The following is a 17,021-nucleotide window of genomic DNA, read 5'->3' on the forward strand; positions in this document are numbered from 1 at the left end:
CCGCAGAACTGCTGCCTAGCCATTCGGTTCCTAGTCTGTAGCTGTGCATTGGGTTCTTCCGTCCTAAGTGCAGGACCCTGCACTTATCCTTATTGAACCTCATCAGATTTCTTTTGGCCCAATCCTCCAATTTGTCTAGGTCCCTCTGTATCCTATCCCTGCCCTCCAGCGTATCTACCACTCCTCCCAGTTTAGTATCATCTGCAAATTTGCTGAGAGTGCAAGCTACTCCATCCTCCAGATCATTTATGAAGATATTGAACAAAACCGGCCCCAGGACCGACCCCTGGGGCACTCCACTTGACACCGGCTGCCAACTAGACATGGAGCCATTGATCACTACCCGTTTGAGCCCGACAATCTAGCCAACTTTCTACCCACCTTATAGTGCATTCATCCAGCCCATACTTCTTTAACTTGCTGACAAGAATACTGTGGGAGACCGTGTCAAAAGCTTTGCTAAAGTCAAGAAACAATACATCCACTGCTTTCCCTTCATCCACAGAACCAGTAATCTCATCATACATAGCACAACTTCCTCCCACAACTCCTGATATCCACCCCCACCTGACTAACTGGGAGGCTTTTAACTAGTTTCAGCCAGTCCCTGTTTGGCTTCAGGAGTCCCAATCAATCTAGCATTCTCCCTGCCTTCTGGAAAGTTCTTAATTGGCACCAGGTGTCTTAATTGACCTGGAGCAGCTGCCATTTAACTTATCCTGGTACTAAGGATTTGTTTAGCCTGGAGCTAATATATCTATCTCCCACTACTTTTCTATAACCATCTGGCCTTGCCCTAGAATACCTAGAACTCAAAATGCAGTATCTAACCATTAATTTATAATTGACACATGGACAGTGTGTCGCAATCCTAGTTAACAATAGTAACTGATTCAGTTTTAAACTTCCTCTATAACAATCTTGACTGGAACTTGTTACCAAACAAGAACAACACTGACAATCCTTAAAGCACCTTCACAAACATGTACACTTCTCTACTAATTAGGCACCTGATTTCAGGCAGTGCTCAATTGACTGATCTGGATTGCCACCCAAGAGAAAGTCTGCATCAACCAAACTTTGATCAGCCATTCAGCTGAGAGAGATACTATTCACCAGGAGTTAATCCTGCAAACACACACTTGCAAACTACCTAAACTGCTGGGAAAAAAAGACAGTTAACGTTACCTATTCAAGATAGGTACTCGGTAACACCAGGAGGACTTCCAGATAGCCCAGGACCTCAGTCTTCTCCCTTTGCTTTCTGAAAGTAGAGGACCCAATGTGCTGAATGAAACAGGTCATTTTATCCTGTTCTGTTGGGCAGCATAACTTCTTCCTAGAGAAGCTGGTGTATCTCAGGGTGACCCATACTCTAATGTAGACTTGAAAGGTCCAACCCAAATGAGTGTTGTTTCCCACCATCCAGCCAGAGAATGAGGCATCATTTTTGAGTTCTTACAACTGGTTTTTGAAAATTCCAGTCTTTCTGTGTAAAAGACCTTCTGTCATACCAGTTTGTGGAACAGGCCTGAGAGCAGCTCTGATCGTGGGAAGTATTAGGCAATCGTAGCTACAGGTAGTGCTCCCTATAATTAATAACAGAAAACTTCAGCCCCAAAGCACACTCTTCAGAAAAGTTATGAGTGGCTGAGTGTGGGTTAGAATGGAAAACAAAAACTTATCACCATGTGTCCATTTGTTCAGCTACATAGAGATAAATTTAAAAAATCCAGAAGCCTTTCAACAATTTTAAGTTTTGGCCAGACTTTGAGTCAAAAAACCCCATGATTGTCTTCTCCCACTGAACATACTAGGTGAGTCCTGCTGGTTCAGTGGTTTCTCTGGAGCATTAAAGTGGCTTGTAACACAGCAGGTGCGGTCACAGGCCCAGCAGCAAAGCAAGGGGAAAGGAAGTTTGCACGGAACTAAGATCTTCTGTGTAACGAAGGAGAAACTACAGCGATTGTCAGCTCAGTGCAGCGTGGGTGGATGAAGTGGACAGCCGCCTATTGCAAACAGGGCGGGGGAGCAGGGCTGCGAACAAGAGACTGGGACTTGTTCCCCGCGTGCTCGGTCGGGGCTGGCTGCGTGACCTCCAGCAAGTGGCCCAGCTCTCCCGCGCCCCAGCCGCAGCCGCCTGCCTGCCGGTGGGTCCCGCCCCCACGGCGGCGCGGGAAGGCAGCTTATGTTCCTGCCCATTGTTCTTATTCGTGTCACCGACGGAGCCCCCCACCCCCGCGACTGGAGGCGGCTGCATTGAAGGGCTGACCCAGGTACGCCAGCTGCCACGCCTCGCCGCAGAAGAAAGCCGCGACCCCCGGCAGGTGCCTGAGCAACCGGCCGGCTGGAGAGCACCCCGGCAGCGGCTGCTCGGCTGCGGCTGCTCCCGCCCGCCGGCGAGGGGCTGTACGGGGCGGAGTTGCTGCGCTCGGCCGGGCGCCTCCTGGTGCTCCCCCCCCAGCCACCACAGCCCCGCCTGTGCTGGGAGGGGGCGGGAGCGGCGCTCATCTCTCCTCCCCCCGCCGCTTGCAAAGGCCAATCGTTGGCAGCGAGGCGTGGGCCGGCTTTGTGCGCGGCGCTCAGCCCTAGCAGCGCTCCCAGGTGAGTGTGCCCGAGGCGCGCCCCCTCCTCGTGCGCCGGGCTTGTGGCTGCTCCCCTGGGGAGCAAACAGCGGCGCACCCCCCCCTCCCGCGGTCTGCTTGTGGCTGCATAGGGCAGCCCGGGGGAGTTGAAGCCCCTCTCCTGGCTCTTCTCCGTGGGGCAGGATCAGCCGCTGCAGGGGGTCAGCGGGCCGGTCCCAGCTCCCGGCAGGCGCGCAGTGTGCGAGGCGCGGGCGAGCAGACGCACGCCGAGGTCTCTTGCCTGAGTCCGGCCCATTCATTCCCTTGGCAGCGCGGCAGAAGCCTGCAAGTGCCCCAGCCCGGGCCGCGCTGCCCCTTTCGGGGCTAGGGGCGCTCCGCCTTCAGCTGGGGCTGCCCGGGCTGAGCTGTAGCTTGGGACCAGGGCTGGGGCTGGCGCCACATCTCCGGTTGTGGTGTGGGTTAAAGCAGAGCTGTGGGGATAGTTCCGGGCTGCTGGGAAAAATCCGCTACGCGATTGTCAAACTCCGGGTAAATCTGGTAGCTGTTGCAGGGTGTCGTCTCTTCAGGCTGCATTAGAAATGAGTGAGAGTGCTCGGGAAAAAAACAAACCTTGTATTGCTTTTTCCGTAGTTGAAAAGAACAAAGAATTTTTCACATCAGGAGGCACTTAAATTAACATTTATATTTAAAAACCTCTCATTCGTTGTGTGGCTAATAGTACGTGGTATTATTAAATGTGAAATAGTCTTTTTTTAAATTACTTCTTGTGCTGTTTACATTTTATATTTCACTCAGTTTGTTTGGTTTCAGAGTAACAGCCGTGTTAGTCTGTATCCGCAAAAAGAAAAGGAGGACTTGTGGCACCTTAGAGACTAACCAATTTATTTGAGCATGTATCTCAAAATAGATTAGCTGTCCTTTTATTTGTAGTCCTTTTCCAATGAGTAGTTCATTCTGGTTTCCATTTGGGAAAAGGGTTATTTACAATCCAAAGATTACAAGGAAAGATGTGTTTAAAAACATCTTTTACTGACATTTTTAAAAATAATGGAAACATTTCTTCTGTTAGGTTTTGTAAAAGATTTGCAAGCCCTACACTTTGGGGCCTATATAGGTCTAACAGTGTCTCTTTTTAAGGGCCCAATCCTGCAAGTAATATGTAACTGAACGAAAGTTCTGTAGTGCCAGTGAGTTCAGTGGAATCAGCATTGCCAGCTCTTGCAACGTTTGGCTTGTGTCATAAAGCCCCAGTCCCTGAATTCATTAATTTCATAAGGTTATGTAATAATCTCAGCTTTTATTTATTTTTAAGTAAATTTCTAGCCCATATTATTGCAAAGGAAAGGTTGAAAATGTGAACCATGAAGGCAAATAAATAGAACCCAAAGTTTACTATTTAAACACAATCTCATGGTTTTTAAGATAAACTCATGAGGTTTTTGAATGGTTGGGGCTGACTACTGGAAGTACTTGAATACATAAGATTAATCACATGGCTGTTTGCAGAGTCAGAGTATGTGTTAGTACTGACTAAGCTTTTTTGATTACAAGTACAATGTGACTATTAAACAACAAGGAACAACTGTCATGACAGACTAAATATATTGCTAATGTCAAATACTGTATTAAAAGACAAAACCAACTACTATTGATTTAGTTCACAACTCAGGAACACACTTGAGCACCGTCTTAAATATTGTTTATTTCAATGGGATTTAACCTCATGTTTAACTTTAAGAATATGCTTGTGTTCTTCCTGAACTGGCATGCTTTGCTGACTCAAGAATCTACTGTACAAGAATAATTGAGCATTCATAGAAACTCTTTTTTTTATTGACTTCTGTATCTGTGGTGGAAGAAGGGCCCACCTATGCAACACTGAAGAAAGTTGCATGTGTGAGTAGTTGAGGGAGGAAAGGGACGCACATGAGATACTAGGGCGGGCACGGCCAAACTGTGGCTTGTGAGCCGCATGCATCTTTTACAGTTAAAGTGCGGTTTGCGGTGCTCTCTTCTCCTCTCCCCCTGGCCCCAACCTCCTTTCTCCTCCCAGCAGACTGAGAGGGATTGGGCAGCAGGGCTTGTGGCTTCTGCCTTGTGGGGAGTATGGTCTTGAGGCTTTAGCCCTGAAGGGGGGTATCAGGGCAGAAGTCCCATGCCCCCGGCAGGTGCCACCCAGCAGCTCTCAAACTTCTGAAGCTTGTATGCAGCTCGGAGGGCCAGTAAGTTTGGCCACCCTGTACTATGCTGTAATACTGTAAACTTATTAATGTGAAATGTTAATTTTCCTAAACGCTTTTAAGTAATTTCTGTAGTTCTGTTTTAATGCTGAAAAAATTATGTCCATTACCATCTGTTACAAGGTAATAGAACCTGCCTATTAAATCTATACAAATTTCGTAAACAAAGCGTTCAACATCCCATTACTTTATTGAATTGAAAAAACAAACAGATCAGAAGTCCGTTAACTGATTTCTTCCTACAGGGGCAGAGTGCATGTTTTCCTCTGATCCTGCTACAGCAGTCGGATGCTGTCAAATGAACTTTATGCAGGGGAGGGTCCCTGACATTCAAACTTACTTTTTCAAGATGATAAATTCTGATATCTCTGCAATAAGTAAAACACCAGTAATAAATCACGCAATATATATATTAACACTAAGGAAAGCAGAATACATTCTACATCAGGGGTATTGGATAGGCAGACCACAGGCCAAATCCAGATTGCCAGATGGTTTTGAATGGATCGCGAAATCCTTTTATTTACTTACTGTTATCGTTGCTGCTGGTGTTCTGTTGTTCTCTCTGGACTTGACCTTGACCAAGAAATTTGGACTTTGACGAAAAATAATTGATTACCCCTGTTCTACATTCTAAATTGAAAGAAATCTAGTCTGTTTTTTAGGATTCACATACTTAGCCATTGGTGAGCCTGTGTTAAACAAATCTGGTGTAGAATATTGGCAGCATCCTATTTGGGTATTTTTGTCATATCTTTCATATAAGAATAATGCGCTATTGGTCAAGGTGTTCTCATGGCAAATTATCATATCAGGAGACTTATCAGTGTTTCAAACAAGAGTCTCAAACATCCAACCCACTTGATTTACTTAATTGATCTACATAGCATATTCAAATTCTGCAGTATTAACGTTTACTATTTAAAATAAGAAGTAAATTTCTAAGCCTCCTGGTTGTCAAGATAATGTCCAAAATGTGAACTAAGTGTAATCTGATAGTGTTTATCTTCCTGAGTCTACAGACAGTCTTAAAGCAAGACTTGGAGAGGTTTAAACCAGTGGTGGGCCTGTGGGCCGCACGTGGCCTGTCAGGGTAATCCGCTGGCTGGCTGCGAGATGGTTTGTTTACATTGACTGTCCGCTAGCACGGCTGCCCACAGCTTCCATTTGCTGGGAACGGCGAGCCACAGTCACTGGGATCGTGTAGACAAACTGTCTAATGGCCCGCCAGCGGATTACCCTGACAGGACATGTGCGGCCTGCAGGTTGTCCACCACTGATTTAAACTGTGTCTTTCTCTTTAATCTCGTTGGGGTGTAGACTCTGAAATCTAATGATGTTATGTAAATGTCAGTGCAAACTATTTCATTGCTAATAGATTCCGTGGGTGAAAGGAGGTAGGAGTGAAGTCTATGTGAGGTGGGAATTGGGCATAGTTGCAGAGAATAAAATACAGAGGGAAGAAAGGAGACAAAAATGGGAAGGGAGCAAAAAGGTGGATGGGGAATAAAGAGGAAACAGTGGGGCAAAAAAAGCAGCCCTCCTAAAGGGGAAAACCTCATTTTTCCAATGAGTGAGGATATTGTGATGCTTTGGGGGTTAAACCAGATCAGTAAGGGATTATGTCCCCACCTGCCAGGTAACCCTGGCTTCTTCTGTGCTGTGCAGTTTTGGCTCAGAGCCCTATCACCAATAGCAAGCTCATGGCACAATGGCCTCATCCTGGTTTCCACAGCCTGGTTACTCCTTGCCACGTGGCCCCAACAGCCCTTCCAGACCCAAGTTTCCCCCAAACTGTTTTCCCTGCACTGTTCAGTCCCTCTCACTGGACTCATAGAAGTTATTCAATTTGCTGTCTCCAAAGAGAGACAGAGGCAGGAAGGCTTCAGAGGGAAGGGACTGAACAGAGCATTGAGTGATCATCCACTCCCAGCTTCTGGCAGTCAGAGTTTTGGGGACACCTGACACAGAGCATGCATTTGTGTCCCTGACCATCTTGGCTAATAGTTGTTGACGGACCTATCCTCCATGAACTTATCTAGTTCTTTTTTTTTTTTAACCCTGTTATACATTTGACCTTCAGAACATCCCTGGCTAGGAGTTCCATAAGTTGACTGTGTGTTGTATGAAGTACTTCCTTATGTTTGTGTTAAAGCTGCTAATTATTAATTTCATCGGGTGACCCCTGGCTCATGTGTTTATGTGAAAGGGTTAATTGTACTTCCCTATTCGCTTACTCCACATAATTCATGGGTTTTTTTAGACCTCTATCATATACCCCTTAGTTGTTTCCTCTTTTCTAAACTGAACAGCCCTGGTGTTTTTAATCTCTCCTCATATGGAAGCTGTTCCATACCCTTAACAGGGTCAAATTCATGTAAGGCTGCTTGGGAAGTGGGCAACTCCTTTACATATATTCACTGTCACCTATGCAGGTAGGAGATGCAGAACTGCTTGACAATGCTGATCCCTTTTGTGTTCCCTTTGCTTTGTGCTCCAGGTGGACTGTCCTTAGTCAACACTGTGTGTAGTCAGTTTGTGACTATGTAAAATGGGTGCATGATTTGATGTCGTATTTTCAGTTGTATACAAGCAAATTATTTTCCTAGCATACACACTATACAAATGGGTTCCCCAAGTTCAGAGCATGCACATCCATGCTCTTGTGTTGTGGATGCTGCATTAAAAAAAATTCTTCTCTCGAGTTTTGTAATACTTTGTCAGATGTCTTAAACTATGTCATATTTTGGATTAATTTGCAAAACATGTAATTCACTTGTGGAGCTGTCCTCACTGGGTAGGAGGAGAGACTGAGAGAAACCACTTTAATGTATAAATATTGTCGATCTTCATACTAAGAAGAGGGAAGGCTACCTGAAAGATGAAAAGATTAACATGAGAGAGAGAAGCTTTTTATTACACACAATTGCACTTGGTTATCTTAATCCCCTTTAAAGACTTGTGAGGTCTCAGTTTTACTCACACCGTAGCTGCAACTGCTCTGAGATTAACTTTCCCTTATTTAAATCATAATGGGAGGTTGATAATCCTCTACAGGGGACTTTTTTTATAGAAAAAGTTTATCTTGGAGGAATAGGAATCTCTGGTAGTTTAGATTAAAGTGATGATCACAGTACGCTTCTGAAGTAGAAAAAGAGCTCTTCAATCTTTAAAGTATCCTACACCTTTTAAAATCAATTTAAATATACCTTGGAGATAAAATATGCTTTTTTTCTCTCTCTTTCCCCTGCTTAGAGCAAAAAGTAATAGGGATGTGGGGGGTGGGAGACAGCATATTTATGAATTCAAATGTGAATATCCTTAGGAAGAAGGTTGTCTTGGTAGAACTTAAGAAATAAGGCTTGCCAGTAGTTTAATTGACATTGTTTTGCTAATAGCTTTAAAATGCATTGTATTCCTTATTAGAATTTCATGGAAAACAGTCCGTCATCTGTCTGTAGTATGTCATACTGCATTTAGGCAGATAGTTCCTATATTGTTTTGTGTACAGTGCAACCTTCCTAATTGAGAATCATGATTTGTAGACCATTGCAAGGAAGGAAACAAATATGAATCGTGAAGAATATTGCATCGTGTTCATTCACTTATTTTGACAAGTGTACTTCAGTTTTATTTATAATACTGCATAGTTTTAAATAACAGTGAATGTACTGGAATATATAATTTAAAATAATGAAATGGTAGTACTATGAAACCATGTTCCAGCAATGTGCTATTAAATCTTTGCCGAAAATTGGGTACAAACTCAAAATTATTTGAGAGAATTACTGGGTTTGCAGATTATCACTTCATCAGTGAGGTTCCACTATATTTCCCTTAGTATGGATATACTGAGCATGGTGAATTATTATATAATCTCTAAGTATGGGGTTAGGTCAGGGATCGGCAACCTTTGGCGGTAAGCCCCTGGTGTGCTGGGCTGGTTTGTTTACCTGCTGCATCCGCAGGTTCAGCTAATCGCAGCTCCCACTGGCTGCGGTTCGCCGTTCCATGCTAATTGGGGCTGTGGGAAGTGCCGCGGGCCGAGGTATATGCTGGCCGCCGCTTCCTGCAGCCACCATTGGCCTGGAGCATCGAACCGCAGCCAGTGGGAGCTGCGATTGGCTGAACCTGTGGATGCGGCAGGTAAACAAACGGGCCTGGCCGGCCAGGGGCCTTACCCTGGCGCGCCACGTGCCAAAGGTTGCCGATCCCTGAATTAAGTAATACATTATCCGATTTCTTCTTAAAGCGTTGGAATGAAAGTTGCATGTTTTCTATGTGGAAACTGAGGTACGGAGTGTTGAAGGGCTCTACACTGGGACCAGCACTATTGGTTTTTATGCTTTTTTAATGATTTAGACAAAGTTACTGTATAATATGTAAGATGATACTAAAATAGGTCAAGTGGTTAAAACCCAGAGTGGTGTTATTTACCTAGTAATCAGGATAGATCAGGCAAATGGGCACAGAGGAGAATTAGACACATTAATACTTTTTAGGTATAAAGTGTTGCACTTTCTTAGAAATAATGCACAAAATTAAATGGTGATCAGTGAAATAGCTCATGCAATATAGATCAGTTCAACATGAAACAGAAAAGAAATCCAATAGTACCTTGGCTTGTAATAGGAGGGATGTTATGGAGCATATACTTCCCTCCATAGCTTAGGCCTAATCCTTTGAACTTTTGTTTTCAGGAAGTGCTCCTATAGACAAGATTTTGCAGGATCTAGATCTAAGGTCGCAAGATACGTTCGAATCTAAGCTCCCCTCTCCCCGTTCCCCCATGTTTTTGGACAGATAATCCATCCAGCATGAGCCACCACTTAGCTTTCAAGGAAATAAATCTTCAAACAACTTTGTTTTGGAGTGACATTTCCCTTCCTTAGGCCTGAGGACTGTTTTGGGTAGAGAAGGTTGAAGTAAATCCAATAAATATTTGAGTTATTGACTGTAAAATATGATTTTCACTCTTATAAATTGTTCTTGGGTGGGTTTTTTATCACTTTGAATTTCAGGAAGAGTTTGTGCTGGAAAACTACAAATGGTCTTAAGTCTTAAAGTTAAAATTCCAGCTGTTCAGTGAGTTAAGAGAGCTCATAGCCAACATACTGTGTGTGACACTTTCAATAGACATCAGAATAGCTTGGGTAGGTATTTATGGATAATCTAAGCACTATACCCAGATGTACACACATTCTTTTCTTAACCTGTGTACTATATGTTTTTTTACCATTCACCTTAATAAAGTCACAGCCAAGGAAAGGTTGGTGACAATAGAACAGTGAGCTATGTTAACATGCTGAAAGACCATACAGATTTCATGTATTGTCTGGGTAAAACAGACTGGACCAGCTTTACCTCTTTGAGAATAATGAATTCTCATGTGTCCTGTCCACAGTGTGCAAGTCTTTGAGCACAATCTTCATAACCCAAGGTGTGCACACCCACATTTTCTCTCCTCAAACCATACTGCATATAACTTCCAAATGTCATATACTTCCTGCAATAAACATCTGTTACATATGCCACCAAAATACTTGCATTCATTGCACACCTTGCTGTACATCCATTATAAATGCTGCAGGCTAGCTTTATAGACAGTGAGCTTGATTCACACATTTCCTGACACGGAGATGGAGGTGCAGTTTGCAGCTCTGCCTTCAGGGATGGATTCATCCCCTCAGGTTTGCACTAGGGATGTAAAAGGTTAAAGGGTTAACTGGTTAACCGGTAAGCATTAGGCTTACTGTTAATTGGACCTAACTGTTAGCACAGGCGGGCGGCTGCACGGGCCCCAGCTCCAGCACCCGGGCTGGGCGGGACCCTGGCCAGAGCCGCCCCCGTTAAATGATATAATTTTAATCATTTAACCAGTAAACGTTTTTAACCAATATTTATATCCCTAGTTTGCACCGTTCTCCTGGGGGTCTGCCAGGGCAAAGCAGCCTTAACTTATGGTTAGGGCTCTATAGGAGCCCTACGAGCTGTGGTGGTGCACTGAGTCATTGCGTCTTCTGGAAGCCCTGGCTATGTCTCTTTCCCAGCCAACAGAATCCACTTACAATCTCTAGGCAACCTTTTCAGAAGTCATTTATATTCTGATTGTGTTGCTTCGTTGACACATTGACAGATGGTTCCGAATTCCTCCCTGACTTCTCCCCTTTGCAACAACACTGAAGTCAATTGTTGTGTTACATGTTGTAATTTCATGTATATAGTTATGAGTCTGAAAATGTGTCCTCACGGCTTAAAGCAAGCCCAGGCAAAAACTCTCAAGAGCAGAGGGGCAGTTCACACCTCGTCAGGGCATGTATGGGACAAGCGCAGCCCAGCCTCACAGGCACAAAGGACACTGGCCTAGGCAGCAACACAGGATCTGTTGGACTCTTGAGTGAGTCACCCCACATTCCTTTGGTCGGTTTGGGACTGCGATGAGGTAATGCTCACCTGACTCTAAAGGGTTGAGGTGAGGGGGCAAAGCCAAGAGGGAAGAAAGAACATAATAAAAGGGAGAGACATTTGCCATGCTCTTCCACCTCCATCTGCAGACATCACCACCAAGTGACTGAAGTGCTGATCAAAGGGGAGAGCCTGGCTAAAGGGCAACCAGCCAGCCTGTGGTGAGAAGAATCTAAGTTTGTAAGGGCACTGAAAGTGTTATGATCATCTTAGAATGCATTTTGCTTTTGTTTCATTTGACCAAATCTGACTTGTGCTTTGACGTAGATTAAGTGATTATATCTCTGTAATTAGTAAGTTTGTTCTGCCTGAAGCAGTGCATTTGGTTTGAAGCATGTCAGAGACTCCCTTTGGGATAACAAGCCTGGTACTTATCAATTTCTTTGTTAAATTGATGAACTTCTATAAGCTTGCAGTGCCCAGTGGGCATAACTGGACAATGCAAGACGGTGGTTCCTATGGTTGTGTCTGGGACTGGAGATATTGGCTGGTGTCATTCGGTTGCACAATCCAAGGAGCAGCTTACATGCCAGAGGCTGTGTGAGAATAGCCCAGGAGTGGGGGGTTCTCACAGCAGAGCGGGGTAAGGCTGGCTCCCAGAGTCCAGGATTGGAGTGACCTAGCAGCTCACTGGTCTAGATAACACCAGAGGGGAGCGTCACGGTAACCCTACTGCATTTCACTTCACTCTTGAGAAGGAAAAATTACTCTGATGGTCTATGATGGTGTCCTCCTCAAGGGATATTTTTCTTTTTTTTTTCTTTTTTAAATTTCTCTTGATTAGAAAATTCCAAACATTAGCCAAGAAACTAGGGAGAAATATTGCCTTAAATATACCATGTGAGATAATCAAGAGAAACAATGAATAGTGCCGTATCAACAAATAAAATATAAAATGCTGTTACACTTTGTAGTATTTATCTTCTGCTGAAATTCCAGTATCACATAGTTATCTCTGCATGTGTAGTCTCTTGTTTTCATTGTTGCCTGTGATGTGTTTAACCCTCTTCAGGTGTTCAAACCAAATTTAATTTATCATAATAGTTATTCATTTTTGTGAATCTCACTCTTGTAATGCTGCACACACTCCAATAGAGGTCTCCTAGAGAGTAAGTTTGTTTACTTGTATTCTTTTACCACTGGGAATGGCTTATTGCTTTAAAAAAAATATTTATTGCCCTAGGGGTACAAAGCATATGCAGCTTCCATTAAATCAGTGGGTGCTCTGGATGCTCAGCACCTTAGAAAATCAGGTACTCCTGCTTTTTATTTTAAAAGTAGATTTAAAAGTACAGCAAAGCCTACAATATTTGGAAAGTTTGTCATGAGGCGGAGGCAGGAGAAGAGGGAAGTTGTCAGCAACATGTTAGCTGCGAGTAAAACAAGTTATTTTTATACACTGAGAAAATATAGCTTATAACAGTGTTTAGAGCAGAAGGGCTTTGGTAGGAATGATGTGTAGTGTGTGTGGGAAGTATAGTAATTAACTCTAATTAGATAATACTTAATCCTTCTCAGACCATTCCTGAGGGATTCATGGTTAAAACATTGCTAGTCTCATTCTTTATTTACAAACAGTCATTTTATTTCAAGCTAAATTGGCTGAGTTAGTTTTCTTTTAAATCATAAGATTATCTGCATTATACTTGAAGGTGACAATCCTGAAGTATATCAGTATTACCATCTATACTCTTGGATAATATTTTTATTCTGAGGCAGTCAAAGTCAGCATCTGGAAATATGGAGAAGGTTAAAGGAAAAGAATCAACTAATATTTTCTTGCTATTGTAATAAGTGGAGATACAGTAATCCTTGGTCACATCCTTGTCCAGTGCATGCTAAATGTGAGTTTAGGAGATATCACATGTCCCTTCTTCCCTCTTGTTTACTTACCCAGAGTGACTTAGCAAAGCTATTTTGGTCTCCAGCAGCTTTGTTCTCTGCTTTTCCTTTGCAGAGTTAAGTCAAAAGATGGCCAAAGGTGTTTACTAGACTGCTAGGAAAAGTCAGGGTGCTTCGCTGATGTAATGTGATGGATGTTGACAACAGGGGGCACCACTACCCCTGAAATGGATCTTGACTGGCTCCTGGTGGATTACTGTCTATACCTGTGAAAAAGGCCCACAGTAATTCTCTGCAGCACACAGCAGTTTATTAAGAAGGAATTACACAAGCAGTAAAGGATTATATTAAGCATCTATCTCCTATGTAAGACATTAAGAGCTATACATTCCTCTTAATGAGTGTCTTTCACAAACAGGCCCTGCACTAGCCTCATGCAGTTCCTGCTTGGCAAACAAAGAAGGTGGTCACCAATTTTATAGATAGCTTCTTTCCTCCTGGTCTGTCTCGGGTTCCTCCTGAATCAAGCCTTGGTTGCCTTGAGACCCCTCTGGTTCACAGTCCTACTCTAGCTCACAGAGCAGAGTTTTGGCTACTGTGTCTAGCAGTGTTGCTTCTTCAAGGGTCAGTTAAGGAATCCCAACCAAGAGTAATTTACTTTGCTTGATTCTTACACTTTTTTTTCCCCCTCAAAGGAGTCACATGTCTTACAAGTATGCTCAGTAGCCGTGTGGCTACTAATTTTTACCTAACTAGTGTTTTAGAAGGGGGTGTGGGGGGAGTGCTACCAAACGCAGATCCCACATTTACTCACTCAGTCATTCACTCTGGCTCTCTGCGTGGTGTCCTTGCTGTAAGGTAACTACAACCAGGTTGACCTGTGCTCCATGCTCGAACTTTATGCATGTGATATTTACTTTTGCATGGGCCCATATTTGCTGACCAATAGGTTCAGTATCGATCGTACAAGCAGACTTTGCCAGTTCTCTATCAAATTTGCTTCTGCTTAAAGGAAATCTGCTCCCAGGATCCTCTGCAGCCATTCAGCCATGTTTAAGTCATGTCAAGTTATGCTCGCACCATTCACTCAGTATGGCCACACCAATTTGGCACCATCCCAACAATGGAGGGGAAACTTCCTCTTGCTAGAGCCTTGTTGCTTTCTAGACTTTTTCTCAATGAAGAGCTCTGTGGAGCTTGAGAACTAGTCTTTTTCACTAACGGAATTTGATCCAATAAAAGATATTAACTCACCCACCATGTCTCTCTCATATCCGGGGACCAACACTGCTACAACACTATAAACAAGTATAACTTGGCAATTATAAGTATCAAGAACTAAGATGTCTCCCACAATGTGAAAAATAATATAGCTTTATTCCCTGGTTAATGATGATTTATCTTTGATTTCAAGAACAGGTGACTTTGAGGTCAAGGTACATTATTTCCACCCATCTATTTCTGTAAATGCACAAACCTGCAGGTGTCTCTCCCATCCATAAACAGTTAAATCTCTTACCTTTTGTCTAGACAACTAACTTTTACATCTCCCCCTTCCCTCCAGTTCTTCCCTTCCAGGAATAGGGCAGCCTCAAGAGGCTCAGACCCCGTGTTAAAAGCCAAAACAAGTTAGTAATATAATGCATTTCTTCTTCCCTGACTGGTCTTCCTCCCACCACCAAAATGCCCTCTGAGTTAATTTGTTTCCTAACATGTACCTTTCAAATCTGTAACAGTCATTTTACCTCTTTTCATGTTTCAGGAAATAATTTAATATTTAAACATTTATATTTTGCTTTTTGCAAATCTTGTATTCCTGGGACATTTTCTCTTTTATCCAAGCAACCTTGTTCGAGAGATTTGTTTTGTATAAGCATTGGTGTCTCACATTGAAAGTATATAGAAGTATCTTTGGCTTCCATGCACTTGTTTTTAAGGTTGTATGTTGTTTTCCATTAGGAAGTTAAAGTTTGTAGTTAAATTGACTTAATCTGTGTCAAGGCCTCTGGTTCAAGACTAGGTGAAGAAAGGGCCTTTTTATACAAGGAAACCTGATGTTTGTTTTGGATGAAAGCTAGTTCTACTCATCTGATATCCTGGATATACACCTGTCATCTTAAATAAGTATAAAGTAGCTTTATTCTATTCCAAAAATCAAAGGTTCTGGTAATGTGTGTAGCGATCACTGTTTTTAAACTTACCTTGAATAATGCTAAATGGTTTTAATTTGTCTCACTTTTGGCAGAAGTCAACATAAGATACTTTAATGTCTGTCTCTTGGCACTGGAGGGTGATCCTATGTAAGGAAACTGGCAGCTGCAGTTGTTTCGTAACAGACAGCCAGTCTAATGAGAGGAAAGAAGAAGATATTGAGCCACAAATTGTGGTATCTGACATCATCCAGCTTGTGCAAGAGAAGCAGCAGGTGCCAGCAATGCAAGCAGGTGAGAAAAATCTACTAAATGTTGTGAACGTTTCTTGCTGGTGCCAAGCTATAGAAAACCTTCATAACATAATATCCAAGTGTTGGCTGGTGGGATGGTTTTAATAAACTACTATTAATTTAAAATGTTTAAACTTCAATTTCTAGTAGTTTAAGCAAGATTCTTATGCTAGGCTTACACAGAATACTTTTGCTTTAAATATCTTGTTGTTAATTTCCTAAATTGAAACACTTCAGTGGCTTCAGGGATGGTGGGTTGGTTTTTGGCTTTTAAACAAGACTTCAGCGATTCCTAATAGTTCCTTATCCTTTGGACATTGTGGATATCCACAATTGCGTATACCTATATCTGGATATCTCTGCTTGGGGTGTACTTAAGTTAGTAAGGAAAACTAATGTACTGTGCATTCAAGACTCTGGTAATTTCAATTGTTAACTTTGGTTCCAGTGCTGCTCTTAAGAATTTTGCATTAAACTTCACTACAGACTTCAGTGAAAGCAGGACTGGGCCATTCTTCATCAATATTGTCAGTTCAGTACATAGCAGATTCTTCACCTGAGGACTACATCCATCCCAAGTTTGACACTTGTGTTCCAAACCATTAATCACAGTGCAAAAAAAGCACCTTAAAATTCATAATTGCTTCAAAAATTGTTTTCATTCTAAAAAGTCAAAAGATATAGGAATATATTTTCTTGAAACTAGATGGCGGGCACAGCTGCTGAGAGCAAGCATAAGACATTTCAGCCATGAATGTGATTTTTTGGGGGGGTGGAAGTTATAAGACTATAAAACTAAGAGCTCAGCATGAAAGCTCCTTCTCCATCATCGCTAACAGTGTTGCTGGCAACACTAATCAGACTAAAAGAAATTGAATCATGTTTGTGGTCATTCTTAACGAAGTTTTGATTTTAATAAATTAGCCTCATTGACAATACAGAGTTCTATGACTGTCAAAGGTTGCTTAAAAATCAATTCTAGAAAGAATTACAATTACAAAATATTTTACATATTTAAAACTAACAGTTTATATAGTGGGTTGCGTAGGAGGTGGATGATGGATTAACAGTTTCAATGCTTGTTCAAATGATTTCTTCAAGACAAATTAACCTCACCCCTTTGAGTTCTGATTTAAGAAAACCCGTGTGAGCATAGCCATTGAAGCTGAACACTCTTTTTGTGGGGGAATACTGCTATTAAAATATTGCTATGGGGAATAAATTACAGAACTTGTAATGGAGTATTCTCTTTTCAGTGGCCATTTTTTGGCTCACAACACGTACTGGGTTTTTAAATCTCTCATGCAGCCTAGTAATCTGTGATAGATCGTATTAGAGAGCATTCTCACTGCCTTTATTTGTTTAACCATCTGCTGTTAGTGTTTTAACCTCTTGCCTCGTTTTCAAAAGTCAACCTCCCTATTGTATTAAGCATTATTTATATTG

The 17,021-nt window shown here is 42.5% G+C and overlaps 1 protein-coding gene across 3 annotated transcripts in view; it reads left to right on the plus strand.

The window, feature by feature from the left end:
- Positions 1-2,562: 2,562 nt before the first annotated feature.
- MCF2L (MCF.2 cell line derived transforming sequence like) overlaps positions 2,563-17,021 on the plus strand; it is a 259,022-nt gene continuing 244,563 nt past the window's right edge. For all 3 annotated transcript variants that reach the window (XM_084612820.1, XM_084612821.1, XM_084612822.1), the window contains exons 1-2: positions 2,563-2,604; positions 15,378-15,576. In XM_084612820.1, coding sequence (XP_084468946.1) covers positions 15,399-15,576 — 178 coding nt within the window. In that variant the 5' untranslated portion in view covers positions 2,563-2,604; positions 15,378-15,398. The remainder of the gene's footprint in view (positions 2,605-15,377; positions 15,577-17,021) is intronic.

Source organism: Lepidochelys olivacea, assembly GCF_965140295.1.
Source record: "Lepidochelys olivacea isolate rLepOli2 genome assembly, chromosome: 1".
Taxonomy (NCBI): Eukaryota; Metazoa; Chordata; order Testudines; family Cheloniidae; genus Lepidochelys; species Lepidochelys olivacea.